Source organism: Drosophila albomicans, chromosome X, assembly GCF_009650485.2.
Source record: "Drosophila albomicans strain 15112-1751.03 chromosome X, ASM965048v2, whole genome shotgun sequence".
NCBI classification, from domain to species: Eukaryota; Metazoa; Arthropoda; class Insecta; order Diptera; family Drosophilidae; genus Drosophila; species Drosophila albomicans.
Genome location: NC_047627.2, coordinates 8,824,090 through 8,844,231, shown reverse-complemented (window position 1 = coordinate 8,844,231; position 20,142 = coordinate 8,824,090). Strand labels below are relative to the sequence as shown.

General features: G+C 36.1%; 1 protein-coding gene across 7 annotated transcripts; it reads left to right on the top strand.

Annotated features, from left to right (window-relative positions):
• The first annotated feature begins 8,824 nt into the window (after positions 1–8,824).
• LOC127565648 (uncharacterized) lies at positions 8,825–17,550 on the top strand. 7 transcript variants are annotated; one of them, XR_007954984.1, is made up of 4 exons: positions 8,835–9,277; positions 9,357–9,445; positions 9,518–10,399; positions 17,421–17,550. XR_007954984.1 is itself a non-coding variant. In XM_052005178.1 (3 exons), the coding sequence occupies exon 1, from the start codon at positions 12,580–12,582 to the stop codon at positions 14,785–14,787; it is 2,208 nt and encodes a 735-aa protein (XP_051861138.1). In that variant the 5' UTR covers positions 12,498–12,579; the 3' UTR covers positions 14,788–14,885; positions 16,491–16,552; positions 17,421–17,550. The 7 variants fall into 7 exon arrangements, 2 of the variants coding, with proteins under 2 accessions (XP_051861138.1, XP_051861131.1); XR_007954985.1 differs by lacking the exon at positions 17,421–17,550 and adding an exon at positions 11,268–11,286; XR_007954983.1 differs by lacking the exons at positions 8,835–9,277; positions 9,357–9,445; positions 9,518–10,399 and adding exons at positions 14,944–15,430; positions 15,510–15,598; positions 15,671–16,552.
• The last annotated feature ends 2,592 nt before the right edge of the window (positions 17,551–20,142 follow it).

Sequence of the window (20,142 nt, the reverse complement as noted above, 5' to 3'; positions counted from 1 at the left end):
CCTCCTTGCGGTGCGTGTGTGTGTGTGTGTGTGTGTTGCTTTGGCATCTTTGGGTTGTCAGAGGACAGCGAATGCCAACAAGTAGCAGTTCAGCATCGACAACGCCAGCGTTCGCTTGCGCCTGGCTCATGGCAGCGCAGTGTGACAGCTTTTTACAACAAAAGCAACAACAACAACCACGACGACAACGACGACGACGACGGGAATTAGTGAAAGTAGCAACCACAATAAAACATCAACAACAATATTTACGAAACGGTTCGTCCGACGCGACTTTTCAAATTTGTGTAACGGTCAAAACATTTTAACATTTATGAATTTTAGTGTTGTGTTTTTTGTGAGTGTGTGTGTTTTTTTTTTTAAATTTTCAAGTGCAGCAAACAAACTGAATAATAGATCATTAATAGTGCTAACTAGTGCAGACACCCAACAGTGTTAGTGGTCCAATAATTTTACAAAAATAAACAAAAACAAAGGGGAGAATATTAAAAAGAGGTAAGCAAAGTGAAAGATTGAAGTTAAAAAAAAAAAAATTAGATTAAGACGCAGTGCTTTGATTTTCAGTTTCATGTCAAGTATTTTTTAATTAATAAGTATGCTAGACATAATTCGCAGAATTTGCGTGAAATGTGACAAGTATTTTAAATGGCTTCCTGTGAACTCGAAAACGATTCTTAAGCCGAATCACACGGATTTCATTTTCCTCTGTCAAATTCGGCAAATAAAGTGAGCAAAAATGCTTTCTGATCAGGTTTGCCTGTGGTCATGTTTTGTGCAGTTGCTTTGTCGTGTTTCTAGCAGTTGCATTTCGCAATTTGTAAGCCGTCAACAGCAGACACTACGAATAACAAACAAATAACTCCTGCAATTTTATTTCTCTTCTTTTCTATTTTTTTCTTTGTAACTTAGAATGCGGTAACACACATTCACTTGCATCATATCGTAATGGATACATTTAAATGTGTAGAAGAAAGAAAGAAAGAACGAAAATAAGCGCAAATCGGTTTTATATTTATATTTATGAGTATGTAGAAATATTTGGCATTCACTCAGCACAACTAGCGAACTAGCGAAAGGACAAACAAGGGATATTTTCTTGACTGACAAACGGCATTGTTGTGATGATCTGGATTCGAAATTTTGCGTTGTTTTGCTCAGCGAAGCGAATGATGCTTAAATTATTGCGGCTATTAAATGTAAATTATCAATTTATGGAATCAATTTCATTTTGCTTTTCTACGTCACTTGGCTGTGGGCCTATTTAGTTTGAATACGCAGAAAACTCTGCATACTTTAAGCTAGCAATTTCGGAATTGAAATTTTAAGTAACAGAATAGAATTGTGGGGAATAAAATTGTAATTTTATTTAATGAAATTGTGATTTTAATAATATTGAAGTTGATGAACTATTTAATATATTTTTTTTTCTAATATTTAATTAGTGTTGCATTATTTCTGAAAATAGATTGAAGGCAATTTAGCTTAAAAGGTTGAACTTTTTCACCTAAAATTTAGTTGTAAGTTACAAATAATAAATCAAAAATTACCTTTTGGGTATCGGAAAGAGACAATTCAATACAGGAAATGCAGTTCTTAAATATATTTTGAATTTAACATAAACATACAAGTTTCAATATTGATTATTAGACCAATTATATCTTTGTGCCTTCAGTAACAGGCAGAAGGAAGCATCTCCGACCCTATAAAATATATATTTTTAATGTTTTGCTATATAAATATACCAAATATAGATTTCGGTATATTTTAGGAATAATACCGCACTGTTTTGAACTTATTTAAGATGGTTAGCGGGTATCTCTCAGTCGAACACACACTTAAACAGAGAAGTTTGAACATTTATTTTTGACATTTCCTCTACAATTTAGCATTGGATTGTTAATAAAAGTATCTTAAAAATTACTTCGCTGTGGAGTTGATGTACTTCCTACCTTGGAATACATACAAATAACAGGATGACAGTTTCTATTAGCTATGCGACCCTTAGCAATGATTTACTTGCGGCTAGGCTCAAGTACTTGAGTCTAATTACCAATGGGATGGAGTTAGAAGCTTGTATTCGTTGAGAGATCAGGGCAAGGTCGTGTATTTCGTACAAAGTGCAAAATATCATATGATTTGTGTGACGAGTTCGAGTTGCGAGTTCTCGTTGTGAAAGAGCTGCCTTATTTCTTTTGGCGCTTTATGCATTTCTGGCGCTCTCAAAATTGCTGGCACTTAAATGTGGCGCGCGCGAAAAGCATTTGACGTTTGCCAATGTTGACAATTTGCATTGCGCCCAATGCCAAACAGCCATAAATTTGACGCCATCCAGACCCGGACCCGGACCCCGACTCCGACCCCGACCCCGACTTATTTAACATTTAAGCTGGGGGAAGAGAAAGAGAGACTCTACTGGCGAAGCCCAAAATGGATATGATGGAGTTTTGAAAGTCGAGAATGCGTTTTAAAGTCACTTTGGCATTTATCCTCGGCAAAAACTACTTACATACTTTTGCTTTTCGAGTCCTTTTCGCGCCAAGCAAATGCAAAAATTGTCGAATATTTTTGTTGATTTAAATATTCCGCATGCAATTTGAAATGTTAGAGAAACCAAAAAAAAAAAACAGAAAAACGAAAAATTTTTTTAATGCTTCTAACACAATTGCTTTAGTTGTGCGTGATGACAAAACTTTTTCATGTGCCATAAAAATAACAATTTTGATTGCTCACCAAAAAACGTTGATAAGTGACAACCATTAAGAGTATTTGAGGGTATGTAGAAGATCTGTTCAGTTATGACCTCAGCGATTAAGCGTCTTAATGCTGCTTAATACTTTGTCACATTTGCATTTTAAAAATAAATATAAGAATGGTGTCTATAAAAAAAATATCTTCTTATATCTTTTTATGAATATTTTTAAAAAATAAAAATATGAACATACAATTTACTTTTGAATAAATGGGAATACTATAAAAATGCTATAATAATTGGTTAACAAATCTGAGCAAAACATTAACTTTAAAGTTTCATATTTTTACATATTTACTTTTAAATGAATGGGACGTTCATAAGGCTCAATAGTATTATTAAGAGAAAACATATACAAAAAAAGTTAGAATTAAAAATAGGATTATAGATTAAAAAAATATGTAAAAAAGGATATAAATAATGAATGGGTCAGTCTTCAGTATTTAAAAAAGATATGAAATTAAATAAATTTAAAATATATATATACAATTTTAAAATGTAAAATTAAAAAACTTAAAAAACGTAAATATGAAATTATATAAAATGCACTCTTCAGATAACGTTCAACAGGCTATAGTATTAAATGAAAATAGGTTTACGGATTACAAAAAAAAAGATATTAAAACTGGTAAGCAATCAATTAATGGTTGAGTCTTTAGTATTAAAAAAAAAGCTTTAAAAAGAGGTAACAAAATTAAAAATATGAACATAAAATGCGCTTTCAAATAGTAGTGTATTAAAACCCATAAAATTAAAAAAAATGAAAAACCTAACAAAAATCCGGAAAATCGGTAAAACATATATAAACATTTTGTAAAATCCTCTCGTTTTCACTCAAAGAGAGGCAACCAGAGAGCTCTTGTCATTTGGCTCAAATTCATTTCATTTAAAAAAAAAAAAATAAAAAATAACTGCGACAATGAGTTTGCCGTTTTTTGTATTGTTTTTTTTTTTTTTTTTTAAATTGCGCAGCACTCAGCGGGAAAAACGCAAAAATTTAAATAAGAACAAATATTGTCAGTGCGTTGAAAATTGGAAGCACGATGCACGTTTTGCAATCGGTTAAAGCGAATTAAGGTTCCATGAGATGCCACGAAATTGGCGGCAGGAAACCGCGCAGCGTTGCCTGTTGCCTGTTGCCACGTTGCCGCGTTGCAACTGCCGGAATTAATAAATGTGAGTGCTTTGAGATGCAAACAGAGATCAGAGATGTGGACTAAGCTCATGCTGTGCACAGTTTTGTTTGCATTTGTATTTTGGTATTTGGTATTTGGTATTTGATTCACAGCATTCGATATGCATCTGTATTGATCGTGAGTACATTCAATTGAATTGTGCGATTCCATTTCATAGATAAGCATCTCATTTGTGGACCCTTGAAAACAATTTCAAGTTAGTCGTAACAAGTTATTGCTGCCCCCTTTCTTCGGTATTTTTTGTTGACCTTGTGGCTTAATTTTCTGCGCTCTTTTCTTTCGACTTCGACTTTGACTTTTTTTTTGTTTTTCGCATTCAAATTATGTGAATGTATTTCAGTTTCATTTGCGACTTGCGCTTGTTTTAGATTTGTTGTGGGTTTCTCTTCTGTTGTTTTATGGCTTGACCATTTGCCAGCATTGCGGTTGTTGGCGTTGGCAGCGGAGGAGCGGGGGAGGAGGCGTGGCTTTAAGGCGGCCTATGGCTGCGTGCCTGGCAAACATTTTCGATGTATTTTCAAATGTGTTTTCTTTTCGTTTTTGTTTTTTGTTTTTTTTTGGCAACTGCACTCAATTTTTATAGGCCAGAAACTGGCATTTCACTTAGCTGCTGGCCCCGATATGATTTGAAGCATCGTCACGTGAAAGTTCCTTTGACGTCAAGAGGGGAAGTGGGGAGCGGAACATTGGCAACTGTTCTTCACTTGACTCTGCCTGCCTTTCACTTCATTTCCCTTCACTTCACTTCACTTTACTTCACTTTACCCATACACACCACTTGAATTCCCTACTCTCCACTTTACTCAACTTGGACTTTGACTTGTCGCTCCCTTCACTTCATTCCTCTTTCCACTCTGTCCGCCTCTACTCTTCCCCCTACCTTACTCCCCTTCTCTTCACTTCTATCTTTCTCTTTCTTTTACTTTGCCCTCCCCTTGCCTTCTCTTCCCTCTACTTTACTGCCCTTGCCGTGACTTCTCTTCTCTGTCCTCTACTTTTGTCCCCTTGCCTCCACCTCTCTCCCTTCGCTCTACTTTCTTCTCCTGGCCATCACTTCTCTTCTCTTCCCTCTACTTTGCTCCCCGTCAATGTTTTTCGCCTAGGCCTAGTAGCTAGATTTGATATCTCCCTCGGTTCTACCTTCTGTCCCCCTCTGGTTATTATTGTTAACAATGCTTCTGTCTCTCTCGCTCGCTCTCTCTCTCTCTCTCTCTCTCTCTCTCTTTCTCTCTATACATCCCTCTCTCTCGTCGAGCACCTACACAAACTTCTACTCTCACACGCACTTGCTGTTATAATTTCATTTGAGGTTTAGGCAACGGCCTCTGGTTACATTTACATTTTTATTTCCTCTCGGACGCGTCCATTGGGGTCAGCAACGGCGACGACCATGATTTTGGTCCATGTCCATGCAGCGATGTCGCTGCTGCTGCTGTTCTGTTGTTGTTGGTGTTGTTGTTGCTGTTTTCATGACTTTTTGCCTAATGCTTTTTGTAGCTAAATCTTTTTGGGCTGATTCAAATGAGCGAGCGTCGTATCAGTGCCTTAGCTTTGCCCCTTCCCATTCTCTCTCACTCTCTCTTACTCTCTTAGCTGCTACTTTTCGGCCACATTTCAATTTCATACGAGCCGCGTGACATTTTTACAAATTGCATTTTCTCGTTCCAACACACACACACACAGAAAAATATGAGCCGAGCATCGAAAAAAAAAACACAACTCGCAGCAAAAAAAAAAACCTCAACTTCAAACATCGTCAGCAATAATGTCGGCTGACTTCAGATTTACTCATCCCATATACACGCATATATACAGTTTCATACCCGTTCCCATTCCCATTCCCTTTCCCATTTCCATTCCCATTGCGTTGCCTTTGCAATTGCCACAACAAAAAAAAAAAAAAAAAAAGAGCCGAGCCCAAGCCTGAACTATGCGCCAGCCGTTTTGCCGTGTGTTTTATGGGGGTTTATTCTAGCTTTTTGGCTAAGTCTAAGGCGACAAGCGACAACAGCAGAAAACGGCAGAAAAAAACCAACTGCACAACGAAAACAAAAATGGTCTAAAAAAAATGGAGAAAAACGAAAAAAAATATAAATAAAAATGGCAACACGGCTATGAAATCGTAAACAGTTGATTCTGATTTTTCGTTCGCCTCTTTTTTGTTGTTGTCGTAGCTCGACTTACTTATGAGAATATATGCACATACATGTGTAGACGCGTTTATGCGTGCTTGTAAGTAGGCAGACATATGTGTGCGTGCGTTCGTCTGTGTGTGTGAGCGCAACGAATTGAAGTTACTCTGTGGAACTGGCTTTTGCTTTTGCTCTTCCTCTCGAGCTTTGCAGTTCAGCAATAAATTGTAGCATACTTTTTAGGGCATTTTGAGTTCGCTTGTTTTTTTACTTTTTATACATTTTATATTTATACAAAGGTAACTTTTAATATGAAACTGTATGTTTACTGAGTTTGATTAGCAACAAAATGAAGAAACTGTAAAATTTATGTTATAGGCCTAGAAAGGTTGAAAGCGTTTTAAGGTTGAACATAAGATTTGACATTCTTTGTTCATCAGTGTTGAAAAGTTTACTGGGAAAATAGTTTTGAAAATTTATTGATATATTTTCGTGAATTGCGTTTATATTATTTATATTACCTCAATTGAAGAGGGGAATTTCGGGAATTGTATGACATGTATGTCATACATGTCATACACGTCATACATGTCATACACGTCATACACGTCATAGATCTCATACATGTCATACAGGTCATATTTGTCATACATGTAATATAAATAAAATAAACGCAATTCGCAATTATATGTTATATACTTATAATGGAATTTTATAAATTTATATTTATTTATTTATTTGATTCCTATAAAATACACGATAGATCCAATGAATTATGGTGCAACTTATAATATTTTATTTCTTTCTGAAATTAAATACTTAATTTTCAATTCATTTACTGAATACTAAAAGTATTTTGATCTTTATTTTCGCTTCATGAAGAATTATAAATTGATATTATTCCCAACTAAAATTCTAGCAATTTCATTTACTTTTCTAAATATATATAAATTGCTAAACATATCAGCTCAATGAATATAATACCACTCATAAATTTGAATATACTGAAATACTTGAATTGAAAGAATATGACAATCATCAGGTAAATATAAAAACGTGGCTAACAAACACTATCCATCGATAGAGACTTGATCGCCTTGTTTGACAGTCTCTGCAGTGGGTCTCTCTCTGAGTGCAGCCCAGTGAAGTGGGAGAAGTGGGAGAAGTTGTCGGAATAATTCTCCATGGTCACATAATTCGCATTTGCCAAGCTGGAAGCAATGTTCGCTTTGCTCACAGCGATAAATTGTGATTTCTTATTTACCTTTATAGTATCTCTCTCTCTCACACTCTCACACACAGTTTGCCTTCGCTTTGTGTGCGCTGTGAATTAATGGGACCTTATATGATTAATCTGTGTGCAACGAAAATAAATAATAACCATAATGTTTCTATTCTTTGCGTTTGCAGGTAAAATTTAAGTGTGTCGCATCGATTGTAGCAACGAGAATTTGACAGGTGAGAGTTAAAGTTCCTCTTATCGCATATGTTTCTCCAAGGCAAATAATTCAATGCATATAAGGAATTATCTTGAGTTTAGATCTTTGGGGAGGTACTTTTCTGTTTTTCTTCTTTTTTTTTTTGGCAATTTGCATTCGTTGCTGTTGTTGTTGTTGTTTTTTAAACACACTTTGATTATCTTTGGGGCCCGTTCTCAAATACGTTTTGTAGGCCATCCGTCCGTTGTCTTTTTCCCCATTGTGGACGCACATTTCCCTTAGCGCTTAGCGTATCACAACAACAGGAACTCTGTGTGTGCTTCAATGGTATTAAGGTGGAGAGGGGAAAATATAGGGGGTAACTGCTATATAGGTAGAAAGAGAGAGAGAGAGAGAGAGGGGTTCGCTTGTCATTGTTGCCTGGCATATGTCACCAAGGTGTTACACAATTTTTTTTTTCTTTTTGCACTCAGTACTTATTTATTTATATGCATGGGATGGCATTAAGTTTAATGCGTGCATCGAAACAACGTCTGAACAATATCTTGTAACCTTTATAGGGCATCTGTTAGTCGCTTTAACTTGACTAATTCCACGTGATTTCGCTTTAAAGCACAGCTATTATCATAAGTTGGAATAACCGAAAAAACTTTGTACAAATTAAGTGGACACCCTGCTCTACTCTGTTGTTGTTGTTTTAATAAACTCTATGTTTATAGTTTCCAACATTTAAGACTCCTAATGGGCCACTTCAAGTGGACGAGAATCTTCTCTGGTTTTTTTTTTGTCTTTACTATATTTCGTTGTTTTGCTTCTACTTGTGGTACCTGCTGCGGAAAAGTACAAAGTTAATTTAAGTATGAAAAGTTGACAGTCGGCAAATGAAAGCAGCTTTACTCTATATACTATATACATATAATTCATAGCAGCAGTCAGCAAATAGAAAGCTAGTTAAAGGCAGTGCAAAGTCTCTTTAAGATTGCCGCACAGTATTTGCTGTAGCGCATACTAAAAGTTTTAGTTTAGTTTAAAATAATTAAAACTTTTTTCGACTCTAGCTAAGAATAGCATAAATTAAATTAACTTAAATTGTTAAATTGAATTCGTGAGATATTTTGCTAACTCGAGAAGAATTTTTTACGTATTTACATATTGGCGAAACAAAATTTATTTCCAATTTTGAAAGCTGTAATAGGCCGCTTGTCGTATTTGAAATTGAGTAAGCCTAAAAGTATGCAACATCTTTTTCTTTTCTTTCTGCACACCTACATATTTCTATCTATTATTTATTATATTATTTATTTATATGTTTATTGTCCTAGTTAATTTGTATTATTTAATTTGTTTAGTTGTATAAAATAATTTGTAGTCTGAGAAAATGGTACTCAATGTCTTGTCATGGTTTGTGCTGAGAAGCGGAGCTTTATTTACAAATGAGACTGAAAGCTCCAAAAATAGCGCCATCTATTGGTGGACCACGATACATGCAAGCATGAATTGCTAGATCAGCTGATCGTGTTAAGTCCAGACCAAAATAGACAAGCGATTACCTTTTTGAGTAGGATTAATTGTCAAATTTCCGAAAAAAAAGGTTTTTGTTGTTGGTTTTTGGCTGGAAGAAAAATGGTTAGCAGGTTATGTGCAGAACCTAAGTAAAAAAAAAATAGTGGAGAAGTGCATGTGCTTTAAAAATAATAAAAAAAAAAAGGAAAAAGTACATCAGTGAAGTGGTTGGTGTAGTCAGATGCTTAAAACGTACTTGTGAGTATACAAAGATACTTCATTGTATAATTGTTATACTGAGTCGTTAATCTTGTCATCTTCTTTTCTTTTACAAAAGTGCACCTTGCCGTCCACTTGTAGCTGTTTGTCCACTATAGGAATTTGCCAACTGGCGTAAATAAACCAAGTGCCGTTTTCCAGATTAGGGTAAATATTTGTTATACGTATATTTAGTTTTTTTTTGTTGTTCTAAGTTTAGTTTTGTCTATTTATTTTTAGATTCGGCACTTCGTCATAAATTATAATAACTCAATCCTAATTTATATAATAACCCAGCCATAATTTATATAATAACCCAGTGTGTAAATTATAATAACCCAGTGGTAGAATTTTAAATTAATTTAAAATGAAACGTCAAAACACACAACTGCTTGATTAACGGCCAACCACCAAAAGCTCCAAGTCGCAGCTGTGCTGGACACATCAGCTGTCTGGGCAACGCAAACAGATGAGCTGTTGCTAGCTGCAGACGCTCATTGAGCACAGGAGAATTGCTTCCCAGCAGGTTGTGTTTCTACTGCAAAACACCTGCGTCCGGCAGCCTTGCGATCTCCATTGGCTATTTGCTCCGCACTTGTGGTGGCATCGAGGCCGAGTATCTGCGTCACCCAGGAGGAAGGCGAACGGCAGCTTATTTTTTTTTGTTTGTTTGTTTATTATTGTTAATTTACGTTATGTTGTTTAACTATGCATCTATAAGTGATAGTCCATCAATGTTGTAAGTGTAATATGATGTGGCGAGAAAGTTGAACCAACAACTTTTCTGGGTCCTTCATAATACAAGTACCACTGTACTATTGTATAAAATAGAAATGGCAATCATTTAAGAAGGCATGTAAGACAACACCTATAGGCAAAATATCTTTGTAAAATTGAATTTAGTTATAAATATTAATGTTTTTGTATTGCCTGAAAAGCATGTAAAACCATACTTGCATACATTCGTATGTATGCATGTTTGTTTTGATCGACGCTACCGGTCATAGCAAGCAGCTTTCATGCAGGCGCAAAAGCTCGCAATTATTATTATTCCCCACAGATACACCACAGACAGGCACCAACACAAGGAAAGATCTTTCTGCGTGGGAGTCTCTAATGTATGTAAGTCTGTTTCACTCTAACTAATTAATAATACATGAGCTACAGCTAAAGCTTCCCTTTTGTTGGTGGTCCATCTGACCATAGCGCTGCTACAGCTGTCTGCAGTCCCAGCGGTCAGTGACCTTGCGAGACTGGCAATAGCAAAACATTTCATTGAGTGACAGCCATCAGCTGATCCTCATTTTTACTTGCATCTAGTGTTTGCCTATATTCGGTGTGATGGTCTAACATTGCATTTCTAAATGAACCAAAACTAGTTCATTTTAGCTCATTTTTTCCTTCTCTTAATTTATTCAACATTGAAATGCAAAAATAATTATTTATATTATAATTATGCTAGATCATATTTTATATTTATAGGTTAATTATTTTTAGTTTTTCTTTATTTATTTTTTTTTCTTTTTGCTTTATTTATAAATTCCCGCCTCATACACACTTACCATGTTAGTCCGTTAATCTATTTATTTATTTATTTTTCTTGTCATTTTTTTTCTTGTCATTTCATAATGTTGTTAATATTCAAAGTATTTTTGTTATCTGTTAATAAATTAAGTATGTTCGCTTAAGTGCCTATTTTTATTTGGAACCATGCATCACCAAGCAGGAGTAGGTTAGCCGAACCACTGTCTCTTAGGGATCCTGCCAACTTTTTAGTTTTTGGCAATGAATGCAGGATCACGGTAGGGTGGGCGTCTGCACACAACAACAGCTGTGTTGCATGAGAGAGTGGCTCCGTCTTCTTTGTTAACCTACCTTCCTCTCCTTCCCTTTCTCTTCTCTTTCACTATTGTTTCATGTAACCTTCCCATTGCACTTCTTTTCTGTCTTCCCTTATGTACGCGAATTTTAAATGTATTATTGTTATAAGTGGTGCGTCCTATTAGTTGGCCCTTTCCTTGAACCCCATGCTATCTGAGCAAAGCCCGGAGAAGCCAGCGCGTACGCCACACTAGTAAACCTTCCACCAGGACCAGACGAATACTACACTAGTGATTCGTTACAGGTATAATTATAATTTAATAATATATTTTGGCGGCCAATCGTGTGGCCTGTTTTTTGGATAGAATCTAAACATGGCCTTTAAAAATATTATATATGCTCTAGAATCAATAACATCTAGTGATTCAAGTCTTTTTGTTGTCCTTATCCATATTTGTGTACTGGGTTAGTCTCTTTGTGTCTGTGTTGTTATCGAGAAAGTAATACCTCATAAGACCAGGGCAAAAGAACTTAACCAAGACGGTAGTGGTTGACGTTTTCGAAAATAATAGCTTCAAAATGGCTTTATACTCAAACGGTCAAACTGTCTACTGTCATTTATATGCTATCGCATTTCTTTAGGTGTAGAGCTTACTTTGAAAAAGTTCGTGGACCAGATCTGCCTCTTGCGGTAAGCAAAACACCTAATGAAAACGATGGAAATAAATTAGTACTACAAAAGTAATTCAGCAATTGACAACTAAATTCATTGACTGGGGTTGCATAGTCCCGTGGTGGCGCAAGTCAGCTTAATGTGTTTAGTATTGTTTATTGTCCGTCTTTAGCAATCATAGAAGTTTAAAATGTAGTAATACTAATTAGGCGATATATAATCGACTGAGTATGGTTTGCATGCTATTATGCTATACTTAGTTTTGAAATAATTGCTCTTAAAGTTGGTATTATTAACATAAAGGAGCTTTATGAATGCTTATATTTTCCCCAATTTCTTTTCTTTCCTTTTTAGTGGCTGTTAAGGCATTCACATTTCAATTAGTGTTTGAAACGGATCGTGGCTCTGAGCTGCTTTCTCGTCATACTAATTGAAGGTATGCCTATCTAGCAACTAGTCCTATCCATTCAGGTGGGTTAATTAGAAAATCTGGAGGCTAACTTACACTCTGTGAAGTTTTGCATGGTTTCCAAATATCTTATGAATCGTGTTTATTTATCAGTTTTGTTGAAATTTACATTTGTATTATTATTTATTTATCTATTTAATTGTTCAGTAATTTTTGTGTGTTAATTATTATTTGGTATTTGTTTATTTATTTATTTATTTCATTTTTGTCTCTTATTTAATTAAGTCTTTATTTATTTATATATTATTTTTCCCCATTATTATTATTTATTTATACAGTTGTTTGTAGAAAAATTTTTCCTTCATTAGCAGAAATTCTGAAGATTAGGTCTTACATATCATGCCAGGTCCCATAATTCAAGGTGAAACCATTTGTTGTGTTTGCACTCAGGAGGTCGAACATCCTGCTCAATTGTTAGCTACAAGGTGCAATCATTATTTTCACCACGCCTGCTTTAATACTCGCACTGACAATAGGAATTTGTGCCCAGTGTGTCGAACTGTATTAATAAGATCTTCTATGAATCTTGCTGAAGAGTTGGAAGCAGCCAGTTCAAGTGCAAATATGAGAACTAGAGGGCAAGCGAAAGCCGCGGCGGCGGTCGCATCGGCAAATTGCAATGTAGAAAATTCTACTGATATTGGTAGCAGGTCCAGCTCGCAGCCAAGGCAGCCGACTCCAATTCCACAAGCTCCGCAACCGGTTGTAGTTCAGAGTCCAATAGCTCAGCCAGCAGCAAGTGCTGTTGGCCAAGAAATACAACAGACAATTGCGGCTGCGATATCAGCAGCATTAGTACAGCAGACGCAGATACTATCGCAGGTGCTGGAGAATGGGTTTCAGAGAGTAGCTCAGCAAAGACTAGCTGCACATAATGAACAATTTCAATCCGTTCCTAGACCTTCTCCACCATGTCCACAGCATCAAAGCTTTGAGGAGTTGTTTGGATTACCAAATCGGCTAGATACGAATCCGTTGGTAAATCCGAGGGCGCCACAAGTTGGTGCCAACTCTTCGCCATTGGGTTCTCAGCTGAGTAATAGTCTGCGACCCGACAGAATTAGCCAGATTATTGCTAATTGGAAGCTGAGGTACTCTGGACATTCGTCTATGTCGATAGAAGACTTTCTATATCGAGTAGAGTCACTGACTCGACAAACGCTGGACGGAGACTTTGAGTTGCTAGCAAGATATGCGAGTAACTTGTTTGAGGGTAGAGGAAGTGAATTTTTCTGGAGGTACCACAAAAGTGTGACCGAAGTTCGTTGGGCAGACTTATGCAAGGCATTGAAAACTCAGTTTACGGATGGCAGAACCGATTTGGAGATTCGAACAGCTATTTCGCAACGAAAGCAGAAAGCCAACGAATCATTCGATCAGTTCTACGAAGCCATTGTGGCATTAGTAGATCGTTTGATCAGCCCAATGAGTGAGCAGTCCATACTGGAGGTCTTGCGAGCCAATTTGCTCTCTGATATTCAGCACGAACTATTGTATGTGCCAATATTCAGCGTTGAGCAGTTGCGTCACACTGTTCGTACGCGAGAGAGGTTTTTAAAAACCATTTCAATGCCATCATCAATTCCAAGAGGTTTACCGAGACGGTATGTAAGTGAAGTCACGGTTCAAGCCACAATGCATGAAGAGGATGATGTTGCAGAGCCAGAGAATCTGGAGGTGGATGCTCTGACACTTTCATGTTGGAATTGTGGGAAGAGTGGTCATAGATACCAAGATTGTGTAGCCGTACGTAAAGTATTTTGCTACGGTTGTGGTAAGCGTGACACTTATCGACCCAGTTGCACGAAGTGTGCAATTCCAACTAAACCTGTAGGTGCGCGCACCGTTAACAAGTGCACGCAAACAAGTCTCAAAGGGTACCAACCCCGAGTATGTGAAGATAACAGTTTATCCAACATAGTTTCTGAAATTCAAATAAACCCGGCCAGATCTATTAGTTCGGATGTAGAGAATGTTTGCAATTCAGGTGTTCGCAATAAACAGCGGAAGGGGAATTGCATAATAAGCAATAAGGAGGAAAAGAGAGCTGTATTAGCGTCAATAGTAGACATCACTGGTGATCCTCGTCCTTATGCCCAAGTCAAGATGCTAGGCAAAACGATAACTGGGTTAATGGACACGGGCGCTACTATTAACTGCATTGGTGGGAAGTTAGCTGAGGAAATACTAGCAAACAACACCGAATATACGCAACTATCGTCATCGGTGAAAACTGCTGATGGAAATAGGCAGCGAATTTGTGGCAAATTGAGTGTTCCTGTCCAATTTAAGGGCAAGATACAAGCACAACGATTTTATATCGTACCAACTTTGTCACAAGACGTATATTTGGGTATTGAGTTTTGGAGAGATTTCAAGCTATTGCCAATATGTTTGATGCACCCGGCTGACACTGATAGAATTGCATCAATTACCTTTGATAATTCGCAGCAACTCGAGTTGACATCGGAGCAACAAACAGAACTGGCAAATTTCATGCGAAGGACCTTAAGCAATAATCGCTTATCTTCGCACCATTGCTATTAAGCTACCTCCAAGCGGGTATCCCACTTTGTCGTTACAACGACTAAGTGTGATTTTGCCAGGGGGATGTGTAATAGGCCGCTTGTCGTATTTGAAATTGAGTAAGCCTAAAAGTATGCAACATTTTTTTCTTTTCTTTCTGCACACCTACATATTTCTATCTATTATTTATTATATTATTTATTTATATGTTTATTGTCCTAGTTAATTTGTATTATTTAATTTGTTTAGTTGTATAAAATAATTTGTAGTCTGAGAAAATGGTACTCAATGTCTTGTCATGGTTTGTGCTGAGAAGCGGAGCTTTATTTACAAATGAGACTGAAAGCTCCAAAAATAGCGCCATCTATTGGTGGACCACGATACATGCAAGCATGAATTGCTAGATCAGCTGATCGTGTTAAGTCCAGACCAAAATAGACAAGCGATTACCTTTTTGAGTAGGATTAATTGTCAAATTTCCGAAAAAAAAGGTTTTTGTTGTTGGTTTTTGGCTGGAAGAAAAATGGTTAGCAGGTTATGTGCAGAACCTAAGTAAAAAAAAAAATAGTGGAGAAGTGCATGTGCTTTAAAAATAATAAAAAAAAAAAAAGGAAAAAGTACATCAGTGAAGTGGTTGGTGTAGTCAGATGCTTAAAACGTACTTGTGAGTATACAAAGATACTTCATTGTATAATTGTTATACTGAGTCGTTAATCTTGTCATCTTCTTTTCTTTTACAAAAGTGCACCTTGCCGTCCACTTGTAGCTGTTTGTCCACTATAGGAATTTGCCAACTGGCGTAAATAAACCAAGTGCCGTTTTCCAGATTAGGGTAAATATTTGTTATACGTATATTTAGTTTTTTTTTGTTGTTCTAAGTTTAGTTTTGTCTATTTATTTTTAGATTCGGCACTTCGTCATAAATTATAATAACTCAATCCTAATTTATATAATAACCCAGCCATAATTTATATAATAACCCAGTGTGTAAATTATAATAACCCAGTGGGAGAATTTTAAATTAATTTAAAATGAAACGTCAAAACACACAACTGCTTGATTAACGGCCAACCACCAAAAGCTCCAAGTCGCAGCTGTGCTGGACACATCAGCTGTCTGGGCAACGCAAACAGATGAGCTGTTGCTAGCTGCAGACGCTCATTGAGCACAGGAGAATTGCTTCCCAGCAGGTTGTGTTTCTACTGCAAAACACCTGCGTCCGGCAGCCTTGCGATCTCCATTGGCTATTTGCTCCGCACTTGTGGTGGCATCGAGGCCGAGTATCTGCGTCACCCAGGAGGAAGGCGAACGGCAGCTTATTTTTTTTTGTTTGTTTGTTTATTATTGTTAATTTACGTTATGTTGTTTAACTATGCATCTATAAGTGATAGTCCATCAATGTTGTAAGTGTAATATGATGTGGCGAGAAAGTTGAACCAACAACTTTTCTGGGTCCTTCATAATACAAGTACCACTGTACTATTGTATAAAATAGAAATGGCAATCATTTAAGAAGGCATGTAAGACAACACCTATAGGCAAAATATCTTTGTAAAATTGAATTTAGTTATAAATATTAATGTTTTTGTATTGCCTGAAAAGCATGTAAAACCATACTTGCATACATTCGTATGTATGCATGTTTGTTTTGATCGACGCTACCGGTCATAGCAAGCAGCTTTCATGCAGGCGCAAAAGCTCGCAATTATTATTATTCCCCACAGATACACCACAGACAGGCACCAACACAAGGAAAGATCTTTCTGCGTGGGAGTCTCTAATGTATGTAAGTCTGTTTCACTCTAACTAATTAATAATACATGAGCTACAGCTAAAGCTTCCCTTTTGTTGGTGGTCCATCTGACCATAGCGCTGCTACAGCTGTCTGCAGTCCCAGCGGTCAGTGACCTTGCGAGACTGGCAATAGCAAAACATTTCATTGAGTGACAGCCATCAGCTGATCCTCATTTTTACTTGCATCTAGTGTTTGCCTATATTCGGTGTGATGGTCTAACATTGCATTTCTAAATGAACCAAAACTAGTTCATTTTAGCTCATTTTTTCCTTCTCTTAATTTATTCAACATTGAAATGCAAAAATAATTATTTATATTATAATTATGCTAGATCATATTTTATATTTATAGGTTAATTATTTTTAGTTTTTCTTTATTTATTTTTTTTTCTTTTTGCTTTATTTATAAATTCCCGCCTCATACACACTTACCATGTTAGTCCGTTAATCTATTTATTTATTTATTTTTCTTGTCATTTTTTTTCTTGTCATTTCATAATGTTGTTAATATTCAAAGTATTTTTGTTATCTGTTAATAAATTAAGTATGTTCGCTTAAGTGCCTATTTTTATTTGGAACCATGCATCACCAAGCAGGAGTAGGTTAGCCGAACCACTGTCTCTTAGGGATCCTGCCAACTTTTTAGTTTTTGGCAATGAATGCAGGATCACGGTAGGGTGGGCGTCTGCACACAACAACAGCTGTGTTGCATGAGAGAGTGGCTCCGTCTTCTTTGTTAACCTACCTTCCTCTCCTTCCCTTTCTCTTCTCTTTCACTATTGTTTCATGTAACCTTCCCATTGCACTTCTTTTCTGTCTTCCCTTATGTACGCGAATTTTAAATGTATTATTGTTATAAGTGGTGCGTCCTATTAGTTGGCCCTTTCCTTGAACCCCATGCTATCTGAGCAAAGCCCGGAGAAGCCAGCGCGTACGCCACACTAGTAAACCTTCCACCAGCACCAGACGAATACTACACTAGTGATTCGTTACAAAGCACCTTAGTATATTAAATTTAAATAAATAAATAATGGCTAAATAAATTAGAGTTATTTCTCAACGACATTAAATTTCAAAGATGAATTTACGTATATCTGTCAAATAAAATTAGCTTTAAAATATACGGCGAATTTTAATGTAAAAATAATAAATATTTAGTATTTCATTTATACTTTCACTTAAGCTATTCATGTTTTTGATAAATGTTGGCAAATTTTGTTGAAGTTATTTGTCTATTTAAAAAGCGTAATTTTGAAGCTAGAACTTTGGTCAGACAATAATAACTAAAGTAATTCTGATTCCTGCGATTTTTTTTGCGATCCGATAAAAATTATAAAAGTTATTTAAAGAATCGGTATATTTGAACCTCTTTTATATATTTTAAATATAGTTCTCCAATAATATACCGAATATAATCATTGACACATTTTAGTATTTTTGTGGTATATTATTGGATATATTTAAAGAATAATACCTGCTATGTTAATACTGTTATGCTCTGATTCAAAATGGGTAGCGAGTATCTCACAGTCGAGCACATTCAGTTGTAGCTTTCTTACTTGCTAAATATGCAATTTATTTGAACTACGCAAAACAGTTCTTTACTATTCTAAACTATTTTTTCAACTGTAAGCAAGTGTTTTTTCAGTTATTGTTTCAAAGAAATGCGCAAAAAGGCAGCAGAAGTCGTAACTACTTATATTGCAGTATTTGGCATAAGCAACTCCTAATCCGCTGCTTATAGACAAAGTGTAAGTCGTCTGTCAAAGTTTTGATTTGCATATATATTTGTTGTTGCTGTTGTTGTTCTACACTTTTTGTTTTGCTACTCTAGGTTTTTGCATAGCATTTAATGATGTTAGGCGACTGTGGCGGAGGCTTCAAAAAAAAGCAAAACACTTTTAGCCCTTTTTCCTGTGAAGCGAACGCGTCAATGGCAATGTCAATGGCAATGGCAGCAGCGCAGCGCGTATTTGGCATTCACGCCCGCGTTTGACAGTAAATTTATGTAAATAACAAAATCACAAAATCCTTAAATTGTCATTAGCTAAGCCTTTCGAGATTTGCCCTGTGTGCTGTTTTTTCCGAAGGTCCTTGTTTATTTTGGCGCCCAAATGCGACACCACAACGACTCCTGCTGCCAGTTTTCAGCTTCACTTACTCCATTTGCCTCTCACTCTGTTCTCCCTCTCTCTGTCTCTCTGTCTCTCTCTCTCTCTGAACTCGACACTGTCACCTTTTAATGGCTTATGTTCGTTTTAGCCTCCAAAGCAGCTTTCACCTCTTCAACCTCCCTCAAAACAAAAAAAAAAATCGAATAAAGTAAGCAACACTTTTTACACTTTATTATTATTGCTACTCCATTAATTGCTAAATGCCAGCAGCAAATTTGCAACTGTTTGCAATAGCTTCTTTTAGTCGTTATTTCTGTACAATTTACAAATTTGCCACTGGCAACAAACTGCACAATTTTCAATATGCATCGACAAAGCTTTATTCGATGCTTACATATGCTATGAGTTTGCGTTGTTTCTCTGCTGATTTCAAAGTAAAAGTATTTGCAAATTCCATTTGCAATTTAAGTTTAAACGTTTAAAATATTACTCAAACGATTTATTGAGCTGTAAATTGTTTAAATGGACGCCGAAGTCTTGGTAGTTACTTAAGTGTTTACTTTAATTGATTAGTTCATTGAAGAGATATTGTGTTTCAATTTTCAGATAATTGCTTTCCTTCTTAAATATATATTCCGATTATATTCTTGAATATCTTTTAAAAGCTTTCACGAAATTATTTGTTCTTATTTATTTTGCATTTTAAATTTCCAATTTATTTATTAGTTTCTTTTCTTTTTTTTTGTTTATACTTTAGTTATTTGCTTTTTAAAAATGCCTTTGAAAATCTTTCACATAATTTTATTTCTTTATTTATAAAATTAAATGAAATAGTGTGACATAAGATCAAGGAACAAATTTCAAAGATGTTTTAATACAAACACGAATTAGCAATTGATTTTTGTGATAGCAAATCAATAGAATCGAAAATCGAAAAAAAAAAACAATTGTCACCAAAATGCAAAACATTTGAAGTCAAGTTTAGCTTTCAATTTTTGTTTGGTTTAGAGTTTTCCTCTATAAGCTGTGCTTTTAGAGTGTTGATTGGAGGGGTTGTTAAATCGTCCAATGCCATTTGCAACATCTTTTGGGCTATAACTCACAATTCAGTTGAACCAATTGCAACAAAAACGAACGCAAAACTGTTGCCAACTTAAGTGCCCCATCCGGTTGGCATTTGCCATCCTCCGTTGTACCCTGCGAAAAATATTTGTTGACGCTGGGTATGCCAGTGCCAACAGGCTGTTGAGTGTACTACGCGCAATTACAGGGTATCTGCTGGGTGATCAACGGTTGTTAGCGTGTTTATTACAAGCTCTTGCTGTGTTTTGTTTTGTTTTGTGGCAGTGGCCTATGCTTTGTGCTTTGAGCTCGTTCGTCTCTTGTTTATCTGCTTATCATTTCGCCAGCCATTTCTGTGCGTGTATGTGCGTGCGTGTGTGTGTGTGTACGTGTGTGCATTTCCGTT

Bases quoted from the DNA above. Each gene is read 5' to 3' on its own strand.
- LOC127565648 (XM_052005178.1), top strand. From the start codon at position 12,580: ATGCCAGGTCCCATAATTCAAGGTGAAACCATTTGTTGTGTTTGCACT.